At 41.3% G+C, this 18,851-nt stretch overlaps 2 protein-coding genes across 7 annotated transcripts in view; one reads left to right on the plus strand and one right to left on the minus strand.

Moving 5' to 3' along the window:
* cUnh2orf76 (chromosome Un C2orf76 homolog) overlaps positions 1 to 18,851 on the plus strand; it is a 292,668-nt gene that overhangs the window by 195,272 nt on the left and 78,545 nt on the right. The window lies entirely within an intron of this gene.
* Positions 1 to 18,851, minus strand: part of LOC306898812 (dedicator of cytokinesis protein 9) — a 50,998-nt gene that overhangs the window by 25,510 nt on the left and 6,637 nt on the right. For 2 of the 4 annotated variants that reach the window (XM_079464614.1, XM_079464613.1), the window contains exons 1-7: positions 12,969 to 13,180; positions 10,547 to 10,663; positions 8,161 to 8,250; positions 6,063 to 6,145; positions 4,923 to 4,992; positions 565 to 654; positions 339 to 473 (exon numbers count right to left, since the gene is read on the minus strand). In XM_079464614.1, the coding sequence (XP_079320740.1) occupies positions 339 to 473; positions 565 to 654; positions 4,923 to 4,992; positions 6,063 to 6,145; positions 8,161 to 8,250; positions 10,547 to 10,663; positions 12,969 to 13,079 (696 nt within the window). In that variant the 5' untranslated portion in view covers positions 13,080 to 13,180. Of the gene's footprint in view, positions 1 to 338; positions 474 to 564; positions 655 to 4,922; positions 4,993 to 6,062; positions 6,146 to 8,160; positions 8,251 to 10,546; positions 10,664 to 12,968; positions 13,181 to 18,851 lie in introns of those variants that run through there. The other 2 variants (XM_079464615.1, XM_079464616.1) reach the window with 1 other exon arrangement.

An 18,851-nucleotide genomic window follows, 5' to 3' on the forward strand; every position in this document is an offset into this window, starting at 1 on the left:
AAATATGCTTTTGGAATGAATAGTGCCGTTGTGATTTTTCTTGACAATAAAGACAAAGTGAATCAGCTTCTTGAGATTGGAGTAGTGATTCAAAGCACTTCTCTGTTTTGTCAATATTAAGAGCGAGGAACACGGCTTTTTGCGTTTGGTGTGAACACGGCATAAGACTAAGACCAAGGCAATGGCTAAGACTAACAAAACTAACATCATGTTTAAGACTCGGGCAAAGATTTAGACCAAGTCTTAGCCATAACAACTTCTGTATAGCAACCTATAAAAACGGCAAATCCCAGAATGACTGTTTTTATCTGTAACTCTTTGATTTGTTTGTGTGTTACCTGCACGACTCCCATGCAGGAATCCAGAAAGATGGTTCCTTTAGGTTCTTTGTTGATCTTCTCATCCTTGTAGAAATTGAGATTATATGAGCCGTCGCTCAGCTGGGTGAGGTGGAAATATCTCCTTTTAAAAGACTGAGGGAAATAAGAAAAAAGAATAAATGATGCGTGACAGACATACACACGCGTGTAGACACAACATCGCATCAGAAATGAGAGATCTCACCCTGACGCTGATAGCGCTGTTCACGTTTCCTTTGTGCAGCCAGCCCTGTTTGATGATACCGCCCTTCTGAGAACCCAGAGACGATGTGTCCTACACACACACACAAAGACATGAATAACTGACCCTGTGTGTTTGATCATACATCTAAAATGAAGTTTAAAGAGCAGTCAAAGAAGAAGGAAAGTGCCAGAATCCAGACACAGAGCAGACGCTCAGATAAAATATGAATCTAAACATCAGTACAGTATAACTGAATGTGTCCCCTTTCAATTCTTAGTTGTTCCTTGTGTAGTGAGCACTAGCGTGCTACATGTGATAAATTGGCACACATTTCAGATTATAAAAGTGTACTTGTAAGTATACTTAAAGGCATACCTTGAATCGAGGCATGCGCGACCTGCGTGTACTATGTGTGCGAGGTCACGGAATTCAAGCGGGCATGCGCGACCTGCGTGTACTATGTGTGCGAGGTCACGGAACTCAAGCGGGCATGCGCGACCTGCGTGTACTATGTGTGCGAGGTCACGGAACTCAAGCGGGCATGCGCGACCTGCGTGTACTATGTGTGCGAGGTCACGGAACTCAAGCGGGCATGCGCGACCTGCGTGTACTATGTGTGCGAGGTCACGGAACTCAAGCGGGCATGCGCGACCTGCGTGTACTATGTGTGCGAGGTCACGGAACTCAAGCGGGCATGCGCGACCTGCGTGTACTATGTGTGCGAGGTCACGGAACTCAAGCGGGCATGCGCGACCTGCGTGTACTATGTGTGCGAGGTCACGGAACTCAAGCGGGCATGCGCGACCTGCGTGTACTATGTGTGCGAGGTCACGGAACTCAAGCGGGCATGCGCGACCTGCGTGTACTATGTGTGCGAGGTCACGGAACTCAAGCGGGCATGCGCGACCTGCGTGTACTATGTGCGCGAGGTCACGGAACTCAAGCGGGCATGCGCGACCTGCGTGTGCTATGTGCGCGAGGTCACGGAACTCAAGCGGGCATGCGCGACCTGCGTGTGCTATGTGTGCGAGGTCACGGAACTCAAGCGGGCATGCGCGACCTGCGTGTGCTATGTGTGCGAGGTCACGGAACTCAAGCGGGCATGCGCGACCTGCGTGTACTATGTGTGCGAGGTCACAGAACTCAAGCGGGCATGCGCGACCTGCGTGTACTATGTGTGCGAGGTCACAGAACTCAAGCGGGCATGCGCGACCTGCGTGTACTATGTGTGCGAGGTCACAGAACTCAAGCGGGCATGCGCGACCTGCGTGTACTATGTATGCGAGGTCACGGAACTCAAGCGGGCATGCGCGACCTGCGTGTACTATGTGCGCGAGGTCACGGAACTCAAGCGGGCATGCGCGACCTGCGTGTACTATGTGCGCGAGGTCACGGAACTCAAGCGGGCATGCGCGACCTGCGTGTACTATGTGCGCGAGGTCACGGAACTCAAGCGGGCATGCGCGACCTGCGTGTGCTATGTGTGCGAGGTCACGGAACTCAAGCGGGCATGCGTGACCTGCGTGTACTATGTGTGCGAGGTCACGGAACTGAAGCGGGCATGCGCGACCTGCGTGTACTATGTGCGCGAGGTCACGGAACTCAAGAGGGCATGCGCGACCTGCGTGTACTATGTGTGCGAGGTCACGGAACTCAAGCGGGCATGCGTGACCTGCGTGTACTATGTGCGCGAGGTCACGGAACTCAAGCGGGCATGCGCGACCTGCGTGTACTATGTGCGCGAGGTCACGGAACTCAAGCGGGCATGCGCGACCTGCGTGTGCTATGTGTGCGAGGTCACGGAACTGAAGCGGGCATGCGCGACCTGCGTGTACTATGTGTGCGAGGTCACGGAACTCAAGCGGGCATGCGCGACCTGCGTGTACTATGTGCGCGAGGTCACGGAACTCAAGCGGGCATGCGCGACCTGCGTGTACTATGTGCGCGAGGTCACAGAACTCAAGCGGGCATGCGCGACCTGCGTGTACTATGTGTGCGAGGTCACGGAACTCAAGCGGGCATGCGCGACCTGCGTGTACTATGTGCGCGAGGTCACGGAACTCAAGCGGGCATGCGCGACCTGCGTGTACTATGTGCGCGAGGTCACAGAACTCAAGCGGGCATGCGCGACCTGCGTGTACTATGTGTGCGAGGTCACGGAACTCAAGCGGGCATGCGCGACCTGCGTGTACTATGTGTGCGAGGTCACGGAACTCAAGCGGGCATGCGCGACCTGCGTGTGCTATGTGTGCGAGGTCACGGAACTCAAGCGGGCATGCGTGACCTGCGTGTACTATGTGTGCGAGGTCACGGAACTGAAGCGGGCATGCGCGACCTGCGTGTACTATGTGTGCGAGGTCACGGAACTCAAGCGGGCATGCGCGACCTGCGTGTACTATGTGTGCGAGGTCACAGAACTCAAGCGGGCATGCGCGACCTGCGTGTACTATGTGTGCGAGGTCACAGAACTCAAGCGGGCATGCGTGACCTGCGTGTACTATGTGTGCGAGGTCACAGAACTCAAGCGGGCATGCGCGACCTGCGTGTACTATGTGTGCGAGGTCACAGAACTCAAGCGGGCATGCGCGACCTGCGTGTACTATGTGTGCGAGGTCACAGAACTCAAGCGGGCATGCGTGACCTGCGTGTACTATGTGTGCGAGGTCACAGAACTCAAGCGGGCATGCGCGACCTGCGTGTACTACGCTATCCCTTGCGTACGCGTAAATGGGGCTTGAGCATGAACAAACATAGAACCGTCAGACCTCACACATCTCTGAGGTTTAAATCAGGAGTGCAACAGGAGGTCAAACTGGAACAAACCGGACTGGTTTGACCGTAATATGAGTCTTTATTCTTGACACTCTACAGACACAAACCAACCCACCCCCCCCACACACAGACACACAGAAAGCTTTGTAGATGAAGTTGTGTAATGTGGTTTTTATTCTTTAAAGGACGGTGCGGGTGGGCAGAAAGAGATTGTTGGATGGGAGTTTAGATGTTTCACAATCACACTTTCTGAAGCAGTCGTCTCTTTAATCTGAGATTTACAGTCAAGAGATACCAGACCCAACCTTCAGCTACACTGCACAATAGCTCTGTATAACAAATAAATGATGAACTTTCTTCAGACATGTTCATGTAGTGGATGTATAAAGTCAGCTTTTCTCCTTTCGCAACATCCTATTATTACACAAACGACATGATCCACTAATGTTTGACAACCCAAAACAAATTTGTTTTGTTTAAAGGTTGAACAGCATGTCAGAATGTCATGTGTTTGATTCCTTGTGAATGCACATACTGATAAACTGCATTTCGCTTCGGATAAAAAAGATCTGCAAATGCATAAATGTGAAGGAAAACTATGTGCTTAAAGTGTTCTAATATAAAGACCAGTGACCGGACGTGATGTCCAACTGTGGAAAATTGAACATTAAACATACCAATAATAACTGAATGAACACATGACTTTATTTCTAGATATTTCTGTTGGTTTTTTCTGCATTGTTTTTGTCTATTAAAATACAACCTATATTATCTGAAACTCTGCAGTTTGGCTTTTTGTCAAGTAATTTGATCAAATAACTAACTCAAACGGGGCCAGGTTTAGGGGGCATTTCCCCCCCAGATGTTTCTTGGGCCCCTCCAAAAATATCCAGCTGACAATTAAAAGAATCAAAAATGAAAACCGTCTATCTTGTGTTACCTATCAAATAATGATCTTTCAATTTAAACAGAAACATTTTAAATGATGCGTGCAATGAACTTTGATTATAATCTGCCCAATCAGAATATACGATTGACCCCCCGTCTATCCACCGAGTAAAGTGGCATCTTCTCCATTCTGAACTATAGACATAACTTTCCTAAAAGGTCATTAAAACAAATATGTAACTGGCTGTGATGTTGCAAGGTCATGTCTGTAGTTTGCAAATCTCCTGGTGCCAAAACACTCTCATTATCTTCTATAAACACAACAAACGGACTCATCTAACAGCATCTTCACAGACAGGAACTCTGGAGTTATTCAGAGCACAGACTACACGAGTAAATACACAACATTCCTGAACCCACAAGCTCACACGTCAACACACATCTGTGCTAAAAGAGGAAACGTGACTCAATCCTGAGTGGGAAGATGATGAGGACAATTCAAGATGTGGGGTGGCTTTAGGGGAAAGGTGAATTCTGGGAAGGGTGAGGCAGAAAAGACAATGTCAGGTCATCACACGTGACCTTGTACAGTTAACTGTGATCCGGCACTCACTCCTCAACAGTGTGTGAGATTCAGAGATTGATCTCAGCATCAGATGTGTGCAGAATGAAACGGGTGTGTTTGTGTGATGTCTCACCTCATCTTTATCCACATCTTCATCCACCTCAAAAACATGCAGAGCTAAATTATCAGGTCTCGACGCTTTGCTGTGTACAAAACAAACACACAGACAATCAGATTCAACAGCACAGATAAAGAAATAAAACATGTCATTTACTAGCATACACTAGCATATATTCCTTATTATTGTATAACGTTCACATTTCTTCAGTGTTAATGTTTGTATGCAGGACTTTAATGTTTGTGTCTTTGTCAACACTTCATCATTTGCACATCCGCAGTGTATTTGCATCTTGTCTGGTGTTGGCGCTTCACATCTGTTTTGCTTCTCTTCTTCCCCGTGTGGTTTTTATTTTTCTGTTAAACAAAGACATTACTGTCCACTAAAAAAAGGTTTGTCCCACAGGTTTGGTTTTGCTTTATTTTCTTTTTATTTAAAATGGCTATAGGTGTCCGACCAATCGGCATGTTCATCGCCCGTGTCCCATGACCCCCGGAAGTTCCTGAACTTAAAAGAAAAGAGAACTAGCTCGTGAGCAGGGACTTTCTGAGGGGCACATTTTTACCGGGAACTTTATTTACATCCTGGTTCCTGCAGTGGAAACACCCGGTGCACTGCCCCAAACTCACTACAGGTACTTCCTGTTATGGAAAACCAGCTAAAGAGATTTTTTACCAATTGAACATCCTCTGTCAGTCGAGGGTGAACAATCCCTTTAAAGTCTTTAGATCCCTAATCAAAGAGTAAACTTTAGTGAAAGCAGTGAATCACAAGTAAACATTTTAAGAAGATATAAAACCTAATTGTATAACTCTTTGAATGCACAGAAAGAAACATGTATTTTACACATAGTCATGTCAGAAAACATGAACTTCTGAACTGTTGAACATTATATAACGTTTCTAAATGACAGATTCTTTATTTTACTTAATCAAATCTTGGCTCTGCTCTCGTCCGCATGAACTCTGCTTTATTACAGGAAAGATAATGTGTGTGTTGTGGAGATGATGACCTCACTCCCTGTTCCTCTGCTCTATTGTTTCTTTAAAAACACACATTTCCTGCTCATTCCAACACAAAGTCTCTCCAAGAGCCCCAAATCACACACACAGAGTTATAATCATTGAGATGTTTCGCTCTCATTCAGTGTCTTACGAGGGAAGTTGACGGAAGTCTCCAGAATAATCCTCATATTTGTAATTCACCACATGCCAGTCTGAGATGTACGACTTTATACACTGCAGAGAGAATAAAACAACATCATTAGCATCACACTTTATTTGACTCCGTTTAAACCGTAAGATCGTTTACACGCACAAAATAACAAATCAGCAAAAAAATAAACCCTTTTTACACATTTACATGCATAGATATAAACCGGCTTCGCGTTTGCAGGGAAGTTTGAGACTCGCCGGGTTTCTCACGTGCGGTGACATCATTGTCGATAGTCTGTTTAGTAGTTAAAATGCAGCGGGAAAACGTTCAGAAGCTTTATGTTTATATCTCTTCTCGTGTCCGCAGTACCTGCATAAGCAACAATAGTGCATCATTTTAACGTTTCTACATCAACTGCATGATTCAAGAGGACTTTTATACGTTATTTTACAATTACTTCCATTTGGGACTTTTACTACTGTGCTTTCAGACGTGCAGAATGAAAACCGGTAAAGGCGTTTACATGGAGCACGAAATAGGAGTAATGGGACCTCTGTCTATCGGTTTTTGCTTAAGAAATGTATGTAATAAATCCCCAATAAAAAAAACGTTTTACATGACATGACATATATTATGTTATAAAGCATAATGGGTGTAAGACATTCATATAAACAGACTAACACACATCATCTGGTGCTCAAGTGGAGAACACAGGTCTGATTCTGACCCGCTCTCTCTGTGTGTGTGCTGTCTTTTCAACACAAATGTGATGAAATTTGCTTCAGTTTATGTGGAGGGAAGGGGAACTGGACACGAACCTGAGCACCACAGCTCAACGTGTCTCCATAACCGGATCACTAACCGCTCTTTTTTATTTTCACATCGCTGTTTTATGCAGTCACACAGTCAGATGTCATTTATTCAGTGAATCCTTTGCTCCGTGTCCAATCTGATGTTTTCTCAGGATGGAGGAAAGCGGAAGAAAGACGAGAGCAAGACAACCCGCTACAGTTCCTCGAAGATAAAACCAAGAAGCTTTTTATAGATCAAAACAAACGGAACTGAGCAACCGCTAAATACACACCACATCAGCACAATATTACCATCAAGACTCTGAATGATCAGACTCGTGTGAAACCAACACACACACTTATCATACAGGCGTACTGTTGATGTTATCTTAGCAACATGATCATGACCGACTCTTACTGTAGGATCATCAAATCATGAGAGTTTATTTGATTTATATCAATTCTTTCAAATTAGACACTTAATTTGATTCGGTGCGTTTTAATATATATATATATATATATATATATATATATTAATTGTAATATTCATAAATATAGTTGTCTTTAAATATTAAAGTACTTTTTTCTATTCCAGCTTAAAGTGATGTGTATCGAGCACAGAAATACTACGTCATACGCTCAAGATGGCCATGTCAAGCACATTTAACATTGTTAAGAAGTCAGAATGCATGAAACAAGTTGACTACCCCTTTAAAAATATAGGTATGGCTGTTTTAAATAATCGTTTGGTTGGTCTGTTGTGTAAACATCATGTCTCTTGTGACTTTTAACTGTTAGATGCTTAAATATTGGCTTGTTTTTCCACCAAAACTATTGAAAATGACATTGGGAATGCTCACGCAGAATTATTAATAATCAATAAATCAGTGGTTGTCAAACGTTTTCATTGCGAGCCCCCTTGTGTATGGTGCCTCACTTTGTGCCCCCCCAAATAAAAACGTTTAAACTTTAAAATAAAAAAGTTTAAACTTGGAATTTTAAATAAACCAAACACAGTTAATTGACCAATGCTGGAACATCAGTTATTGTGGTCAGTAGCTTTTATTTTCTGATGTTTGATTACACAACATGTATGATTAACTCTATATTTTATGAAATGCCACCAAACTGTGACCCCTCCGGTGCCATCTTGCCCTCCCTAGTTTGAGAACCACTGCAATAAATGATCTTTCACACAGTTTTAAAGAGGCAGGAAGTCATGTGGGTTTCAAACAACATGAAGGGCACTGAACAATTGAAGAATTCTCATTTTGAGAGATAAATGCAAGTAAGATTTTGTGTGTTACCTCTTGCACAAACAGACTCTTGGCTTCTCTGGCAGCATGTACAGGTACAGATGGGTAGAGGGTTCGGATCTGTCGAGGCAGAGAAGAAATCTAGAGAGAGGAAATACAGCATTATACCATCAAGTAGAGATAACCTGAAACGGCACGATTTCAAATCGAGTTTTCTACACAACACAGCGACGTGATGCTGCCGTAGGCGGGTGTGGATGCTCTGAGGTTCTGGTTACTGGTCCAAGTCAACAGTGTCCACCTCTTTATGACATTCTGTGATATAGGTCTGGTGTTTATCGTCCGTCAGGTAAATTACGTAGAGAACCTGACAGCACGGTTGAGCTACAGTACATGAACATTATCAAACACCCCTCATTAAATCCACACTTCGGAAACAGAGACAAGAAATGTTCTCAACAGCTGTCATTACATGTCCGTTCTGTACTCAAAACACACAGACAACACCCTCGACACCTGGAGCTATACAGTAGTGTCCGCTACACTTTTACAACAGATGCTTCGAGCTCCTCCTCCATGTTCTGGGGTTTTATTTTATGTTTGGGAGGAAAGCGGCTGTCCGTGTCAGCAGCGTCAGGGGTCTCAGGACCGGAGGAAAACAGTGTTAATGAACACATGCGGCATTCCTGAGAAACACACAATAGAAGCCTGCTGTTGCCAAACATCCCGTCCTGAAGCCCTCGCTTCCTCCTGAAGAGATGAGAATCACACGCCGAGACACCATACGAATTTAGATCATGATGCTCTTGGAAATAATGAAAATGTTTAATGTGCAATTTAACCTTTACGCCACAAAACTGACATGACAGCATTTATGGAAACAAGTGAAACAATGTCACAACAACGGGAATAATAACTTATGATGTCGGCCTTGATCACAGAAAATAAACATGTCCTGCTTTCAATAAGAGTAGACATTGTAAAAAAATAAGATTACCATTTTAATTCCATCTTGTATAAAGTTAGGGCTGCACAATATTGATATATGATATCGTGATCACGCTTGACGTTTGTAAAATCAATGTAGTTAACTATATAAAATATATGAAATAAACTAAAATTATATAATATAAATGTTTTAGATTATTTTCTGTAGAAAGGAATCATCATTAGGATTACATACAGCGGCAAGACAAGTATTAAATCATTGCAAACCATTGTGATACGCACATGATATTCCAATACTTTTGACATATCAGGCAGCCCTAAAATGAGTTATTTCATATTATTTTCATGTAAGTTGCCCCGGCTCTAATGATGCGTGTTATTTTAGCACATGTGTGAACAGTGGGGTACTGTCATTGATTTATGAGCGACAGCTTCATATCGTCTCACAGTGCTTCCTTATGTTTCCGCTATTTCATTTATGATTTATTTTTCGAGGCAAATTAAAACTGAACAACTGCCCTTTGATTATTTCTCTTATTCTGCAAATTCTTTTGTAAAATACAAATATATTATGTCAAATAAAAACAAAATTGCAGTTTTAAAACAAATTCCAAATCTAATACAAAATGAATAATACAAAAGTCTCTTTAATACAAACAAACTAAGACTGTTTGTGCTTTTCCTAACTTTTGCTTTTTAAGAAATATCTACGTTTACCAAGTTTATTCACAGTTAAAGATGGTCTTGACATCCTCTCCTTCTGCAGGAGGATCAAACCGGATTAGAAGGACATGAGGGTGAGTGAACGATGACAGAACGGTTGTTTTTGCGTGAACTACTCTTTTCATAAAGGACTTAGAAAGCACACAGGGTCATTTCCCAGCAGAGATAACCCGCAACACTTCTCATGAAGGATGAGGATGATGAACAGCTTCTGACGGGTGTAAAAATAACACCTGAAGATCTCCTCACACACTGGAGTTTGCTGCTGTCGCCAACACAAACCTCGGTCATAATAATAATAAAATAAACCACAATCACCTCACACTTCTGAAGATCATCAAAGTCTGATCAACTGAACAGATTATCATCACGGAGAAAGGGCCTTCAACAAAGGATAAGACTGACTGAAGGGATCTTTTTTCTAGTCGTGTTGTCTATAAATCCAGCATAAAATAAATCCGGTCTAAACTAAACAAGCTTCAGCGGTCCAAAGTATTTTAAAAAGTCATTTAAATAAGATGTAGAGTCCAACACACAACAACGTTATAATGTAATAACGGTTATAAACCTTCATTACGTCATCTAAGAACATGATTTGATGAACTCCCATCATTCCACGCTGCTTCACAGCATCATCAAGCTTATCGTTTTGCAATCTCCAGCAGAAAATATGACATATTGTTCATTTGAATGATTACAGGTAGAGATCACGGTTAAATGATATGTTTAGATGGCCACATCTGTCAGGGTTGCCAGGTATTCTCACCTGAAAATCCTCCAGAGGAAACTGCAGCATGTCTCTGAGTCCATCACTGAGGATCTGAGTCTTCCGCTGTAACAGCACATTCTCATAATCCAGAGGCTCCGACACACACGGCTTCACCTGAAAACACACACACACATTCAGCGCTTATCTACATCACTACATGTGAGAGCATCACAATCTGAACAGGTTAGGAACCGGATTCTAATGGGAAGACGTCATTAAAAAAAGAATGAAATTTAAACAAAAGGAAAAAAACATTGAAATCTTCATAATGTTTTTATTTGGTAATATAGAAGGAATCCAGTGTGTGTGTGTGTTTGTGTGTGTGTGTGTGTGTAAAAGAGTCAGTGAGATAACACAGTCCACTCAACACATCTGGGAGTGATATTGGCTATATGACCTCAGATCTCCATGGAAACAAAATTATTTTCATGATGAGATCATAGCTGGACAGACCAATGAGAGGACGGCATCTCACAAACACAATAAACAGTTCACACATTATATGAAGAGTTTGCTTCCAAAATGAAATAACTCCATTTGTACACATTTTCAAAAATCACGTTTTTTATGATGTTGTTGTTTGTTATTATGGCTTATATCAAAACCAACCAACTGCAGTTTGATTGATATTAATTAACCAAACTCTTGATATGAAAGCGTGCTGCCTTTATTCCCATGAGCTGTATAGGAGATACATTAGTGCTTATTTAAATCATTCAGCAGTTCAATATGTAACATATATGAGTGCTCAATAGCTGTCATGTGACTGACAGGTGATTCTTTATAGTTGCCGAGATCGAGATGACTAACTAGCAACAAACTAAAGACTAAAACACTTCAGCTTCTTCCACAATACTGTTCATGTTCCAATGCACTTCTTTGTTTATAGCATGTGTAGCTTGAGGTCTTGTAGTAGCCGAGAAGTTAAATATCTGATCCGATAAGCAAAACACTGCAGGTTTGATTCCAGCGGGATTTTGACTTCATGAGTTTCACCTGTGGAATGGATCCACACAAAGTTCAACAACAGTAAAAATGTGACGTCCTGAAGCAAAACCAGCTCAGAATCTCTTTATCAACGATAGATGTCACGCTTACTGTTTCTACATGTGTTTGAAGAGATTTACTTCAAAATACACCACAACTCTGTCCCCACACGACACACAAATCTGATTAAACTCACAAATTAAATGATTCATGTCGTTTTCTCATTGTGAAAAGCTTACCACGACAGAGTTATAACACACTAACCCAAAATCAAGTCACTTATAGTGCGCTATTAGTATACTTATTTTAAAGATAAAAAGTACAATTTGTAAACTTTCTATGTATGCTATACTTGTAGCTTAAATCTAGAATGGAAAATGTAGATGTAAACTAGTTGTGTACTAGGGGATATTGAGGAAAAATGTGATATGCGATAGCATGATAAATAATGCGATATTTCTTTTTCTAAAATCTATTTCAATTATTTTTCAATTGTATGAACAATAAATAAAAGAAATGATATAACCAACATATATTTCACATTATTTTAGGAAAAAGAAAGCATCACTAGAACTTCTGGAAGTGAACAGCCATGTTTTACTGTTGCATTAAACAAATCTGACATTTAGTAAACAAACAAAAATAAATAAAACAAATTTCGCTTTGCGCGTGACTTGCGTCAGAGCGCACGCACGCATATCCCAACTCACATCCGCGTGCCAGATAGATACCATACTATCTGCATCCACCTAAAACTTTCACCATACATAAGCTCATTTATCGCAAACCATCGCGATATGCACATGTGCGATACTTCGATATATTGCACGGCCCTATTGTGTACTCAAAGTTTACTACTCTTAAAATGTATGTCCACTTAAAAAGTTTGCTTTTCTAAACTACAAAGTGGACCAATTCAAGTATACTTCAAGTGAACTTAAGAAGTATACTTCATGAAAATATTTTCTAAGGGTAGTCTATATTCACAGCACATGCTAATGCACTACAGCCAAACACAAACCTCAACACCGTTTGATTTCGTCCAACACGTATATGATCTTCATTATATTAATACCATATAAATGTGTGTCCTGAATCCACTGTCTGAAAACTGACCTCAGATCTATAGTGACAATACCCAGCCACAGTATTCCTCCCAGCAGTGTAAATACTATAGTACATGTGGTGTCATACAGGACGACGTGGTGTACTTTAAAGCAGTTATCAGTGAATTGAATACGTCGCTTTAAGGAAGTGATAAAACCTCCTTCAGTTTACAGACGCTACACCAATGTGGTTTAATGAATAACCTGACACCGCACCTTCACAAAAACATCTTACACATTTACTTCAAGTGTTTTTCTACAAGAGTATGCAACACAACCAGCTAGGAAAAAGAAAAGAATGAGACAGACGAGTGTGTGTGTCTGACCTGTGGACCTCCGCTGCCCTCCTCTTCCTCCTGTACAGGAACATATTTAAACTGTTGAGGAGATTCAATCACCAGCTCCTTCCTGCTGGATTTACCCGTCCTGCCCTGCATGACTACACCACATCAGATATAAACCACAGCGCTCCTCAGCCTGATCTCAGCATGTCCGACGCTCCGATCCTCTCTCCAAAACACACAGTCAGAGACTGGACACGAGCCTCACCTCACGCTCTGACTGAAGACAGACCGCCCCTCCTACACACACACTTCTGTCCTCCTGCTTCCCACCTGGACGCTAATGACAGTGTGCCAAACACACACACACTTCACGACTCGCTCTTCAATCGCTCAATTGTGTTTATTTGATTTAAAATCTCAACTTTGTCTTAGGAGTTCACACATCTGACATCTTGTGAAATCTCTGAAACTTGAGATGTTTTGTTCTCTCGGCGTGTTTACTTTTCAAAGGCTTCTGAAGGCAAATCAGCTGTTGACAGTCGTGTATTATTTGTCGCTGTAGGTTATGTGATATGATGTTTGCAGTCACTATATCCTGATTTGTGGGAAGCTGAGATTTACACAAACACAACCAGAAGATCACAGCTGTGTCCCAAATGACATACTATACACTAAAACTACGCACTGTGGACTAAAGTAGTATCGTCCCAAATGGCATACTACATGTTTTTATACGAAGCGGGAGAAGAGCGGCGATCGCACAGCACAATGCGTGTGGATAACAATCTATCCGTACATTGCACATTTAATGTAGTTTTCATCTGTTTGCTCAACTATATTTGAGTCATCATCAGATTGAAGCGTTGAGTGTGTGAAGTGTCCACAGTTCAACACGTCATATTTTCGCTGCATCATCCGGGTACCTGAAGTGCACTTCTTTTTTACGAAAAAATTCAATGTCAACGTACTACTCACACTCTTTATACTGCAAAATAGCGTAGAATACTTCATAAGTGCGCGCTCGCGGTTCTCCTTAATATGACGCAACTGTCCTGTGATCTTTTCAGATTTCATCTCTTGTGGTGTGCGGGTAAATATAATACAAAAATCGTATCATTCTGACATGAAGTGAGTAAAGGAAAAAGACTTTGAGGCGTATTATTCCTGTAACCGTGTGTGTTTGTGGGTTTAAAAACTTCTTTGTGGACACACCCTGTTTATTCATCTGCTGAGAGGGAATTCCACACACACACAAAACAAACCCAAACACACTGTTAAGAGTCCACAAAAGGACGGTGTGTGTCATCTTTTACAATACAGAGACATGGGGCGGGGGGTCAGACAGCAGCACAGCTGCACACACACACTGCCCCCAAGGTTCATACAAGTTTCTGAACCGTTTTTTTTCCAACATGAATTTCCGTTACGTCACAAGTTACAACTTCGTTCCTTATCAGATACTTGTGCTGGAAAAGCGCGGCCACGCGTCAACCACCGATAACGTTATATGTTATATGAATGTTATATAAACGATGGATATAACGCTGGATTTGGAGATGGTTTGAAACTGATGGATGGCACGGCCACAGAGTTAAAAGATGGCGGACATGAACAGCACACGCTAGGGTTCATAATGTCTGTGTTTTGTTGGCAATCGCTGCGTATGTTCATAATGTAAACAACACAAACTTATAGTGAATTAACAGTTGTGCAGGGATCATGCAATGATGTTTTGTTTGCTCGTGCTTTAGTTTCGCCCCCTGCACGCCTCCAGGAGCTCGACTGTTTCCGGAAATAATCATACAGCTGTATCTGTCTTTTATAAATGTGATCAAACTAAATACTCTTGAAAGATTTAACTATAGGTACTCAAGATTACTATGATATTGACAGAAACTGCGTGTGTTAGCTCAACTTTTATGTGTATATGTGTGTGTGTGTGTACGACAGATGACTCGGAAATAAATAAGTGTAAAACAATGAATACATTTATTCACAATGCGTGGACGTGACATCCGTTTAACATACAGCGCTAATGAGTCACGTTAATTACTATTATGTACTTATTTTAGTGTCTGACAGCAGAATACGTCAATGAGAATTGATCGATTTATTTGTGACGCGATGACATCTTTAATCTTAAATATGCAAATGAGTACATCAAGGAACGATTATGAATCGTGACCCTAAGAATCGATTCTGAATTCAATCGTGAGGGACCAAACGATTCCCACCACTAAAAACAGTCCGTGTACCGGAGCCATGATCATCTGCATCATGACTGTCACAGCTGGAATTCAGTTTTGACCGTTTTTGCTCATAACAAATAGTTAACTTTGGCTTCTTTTAAATGAGTTTTGAAGTCTGTAGATTCTGTTTCCAGGACCAGAGTCATCTGGTATGACGTATCAATACATCTTTGGGTGTATTAACTCTATATAAAGCAAGTTCTTCACTACTTTCACGGTCTCTGATTAAGCAGAGATTCTCTCATGAAACCGATGTGCTGTAAGGGTCTGACCTCTGACTCTGAACATCTATTACATCATCACAAAACAGACGTTTGCGTGTTCACTGAGATTATTGTGCATTGCATAATCCAGACTGACATAACAGGCGATCTCTCGCTGCTGGAACGGTGAGGGTGTAACCTGGAATTTGACAAAACGCCCACTTCCAAGACCACGAGAGAATCCAGCGCTGTTTCTGCTTAAGACCCCCTGAGAGCCGCACACACGCTACGCAGGTTTATTTCATTATATCTCAAAGACTTCCACTGTTTTCATATCAGCCTAAATGTTGTTCTTGCACACCTATGTTTGTAGTCATATTTTCAAACAGTTGGCCCTCACAAAAAAAACTGAAGACAAACACACAGATTAGGGACAGCAAAGGTTTTTTTCCTGTTTAGGTAGATTCTCTTTGGTCTTTCCTTGGTGATTTATGTTCTTGTGTTGTTGTATAAGATACGAGCAGTTGTGTGAACTGTATGGTGTTGATCCTCCAGGGGGTTTTATCATGATCTCAAATGTACATTAAGACACATGCATTTATAATACAGAACACTGCTGCCACCTGTAGGCCAAACATCAAACTGCAGCTGATCTAAACACACACGATCTAGATCATATCAACAACTACCACACTAAAACACAACTGAATCTCTAAAACAAGTTAACAGAAAACACAGAGTCATTTCTTCCAAATCCACATTAAGTCAAATTGTGACCTCTAATCTGACCTCTCGCTTGTGATCTACCTGGAGAAAAGTCAAACCTACATCACACTATATTTACTCTACAAGACAAGACGATAAAGACTTGAGAGCATTCCAGAACATTCAAGACAATGTGACGTGAGAAAATACTGTTCAAAAAGATTTCATTAAGAAAAATATATTTGAATAATTTACCTGTTTTACATTTTATTCTCATTTCTATACTTTCCCAGAACTGTGAGAAGTGTTTTATAAATAAAATAACCTTGAATTGGAAAATAATTGTTTATTTAAAACAGGAAGAGTAAAAACTAAAACATTTGAATGTGTTTCAACATTAGAAAAAGACATTTTAACCTCCATTAGCAACAAAGAAAGTGTTGTTAGTTTTGCTCGTCCGCTGTGTAAAGAGTTTGTTACACATGACAGAATCATGTGTGGTGTGTGTGTGTGTGTGTGTGTGTGTGTGTGTGACTTCAGTCACTCGGAGCACATCTTCAGTGAGTTTGTGGAAGAGCTGAATGAACATCTGAGCTAAATGCTAATCACACACACCTGTGAGCTAGCCTAGCACACACAAGCGATGACACTTTCAGGTCAAAGGTTATCACACCTAGCATCACCTCCAATCTGTTCTCACACACACACACGCACGCACGCACACACTTCCAGTGTAGGAAACACATTCAGTGGGTCACATGACTCAGTGCGGTGTGTTTCCACGTAGGGCTGTGCGGTTTTGAGGAAAAATGCGATAGCATGCTAAATAATGCGATACACAATATGTGATACGATACTTCTTTTTCTCAAATCAATTTAAATTGTATTAAAATATATTAAAGAAAGCATCGCTAGAACTTCTGGAAGTGAACAGCCATGTTTGACTGTTGCATTAAACAAATCTGACATTTAGTAAACAAACAAAATAAATAAAACAAATTTCGCTTTCACGACGCGGATCGTTGATTGACACATATCCCAACTAACATCTGCTGCCAGATAGATACTCTACTATCTGCATCCACCTAAAACTTTCACCATATACATGACATAAATCATATAAAGAATTAAATAGCTCATTTATCGCAAACCATCACATATTGCAATATTTTTATGATATCGATATATTGCACAGCTCTAGTTTCCAGTGTCATTCAGAGGAGATAAAACTGGCCGACATCACACAAGCGTATCTACAGACGACCATACACACTCACAGGAGAGAAAATAAAAGAATACAATCCATCAGAATCTCACATCTGTGTGCGTGTTTGTGTGTGTGGGAGTCTGTGCAAGCTGCACATCTGTACTGACATCTCTATGATCCGTCCTTGCAGAACTATGTAAAAACTCCATTACCATGTTTTTGATGGACAGCCAAGTATTTGCAAATTATTATTGCCGATGCCAAATATTGCATTTCCATAATAGACACATCGTGGATTCACTTTGAAAAATCTCTTAAATATTACTGTGTTAGCATTAAGGTCCTACAGATACGGTTTGTATACGCTATAGGACTACATAAAGCAAAATGTGGTTGCAGATGTCCTGTGATGAAAGTGAGCGACACAATAAGCTACAGGAGACTTCTAAATAAAAGCCACGTTATAAACAAACCAAATCTCTAAGAAACCAAAAGCAACAAAAAGAAGGCGTACGGGACAGATGTGAGGAGCGTGAGCCTGCTCTTTATCAGCCATGCGCTGGAGCTTCAACATTTCACAGTCCTGACATAATGGAGGTTCTCTTATTTCCAGAGAAGCGTTGTCAGAGCTCCACCTAAAGAGAAATCTGCAGGAATGAAACATGAGGGACGTTGTGTAAAACAGTGGGTCTCCTCCGACAGGCAGATTCTATTGAGAATTAATTTACCGTCAATCCAACTAAAACAGTTCATATGCATCTTTAAAGTGATACTTCACCCAAAAATGAATATTGTGTCATCATTAACTCACTCTCCAGTCGTTGCAAATCTGTATAAATGTCTTTGTTCTGATGAACACAGAGAAGACATTTTGAAGAATGAAGGTCAGCAAACCGTTCTGGGGCTCTGTATTTTTTCCTACTATGTGAGTCAATAGGGAAAATCTGTCTGGTTATAAACATTGGTCCAAATATCTTCTCTGTGTTCATCAGAACAACACATTTAAACAGATTTAAAAGCACTCGAAGGTGAGGAAATGATGCTGATCACGTATCTGTTTAAAGTGCTTTGTTTAGTGATGATGACTGCACATTACTGCATCACTTAAACATGACTTACTCTGCTAATAATAAATGGCCATGAAATATTAAAATGAAACTTCAATGGAAAAGAGAAAATCAACTGGCCTGATATGCATCAGTGTATGAACCACAAACACAAACACAAGCCTGTGAGATTCAGCAGAGCTCCAATCGTTCATCTGTGAGACTACAGGAACACTGTTATGAGCAGGAATTCACAGAAAGCAAACAGTCGCTCATAGTGTAAACACTGAGTGAAAACAACCCCAGAGAAGAGTGATAAAAATAGAGAGATAAAAGCTGGGCATCTGAGATCATCAGGTGAGAGAGAGTTTACTGTAAGAGTTCACAGCATCGTTCATTTAATGACATTAAGCAATAAGAGATGTGATGCTGTGAATATAAGAGCACTGTACACAACAACACAATACTATGGAGGCCCTTAAGGGACATGGTGGTGAAAAACATTTGAGATTTGC

Source organism: Barbatula barbatula, assembly GCF_947034865.1.
Source record: "Barbatula barbatula genome assembly, chromosome: 9".
NCBI classification, from domain to species: Eukaryota; Metazoa; Chordata; class Actinopteri; order Cypriniformes; family Nemacheilidae; genus Barbatula; species Barbatula barbatula.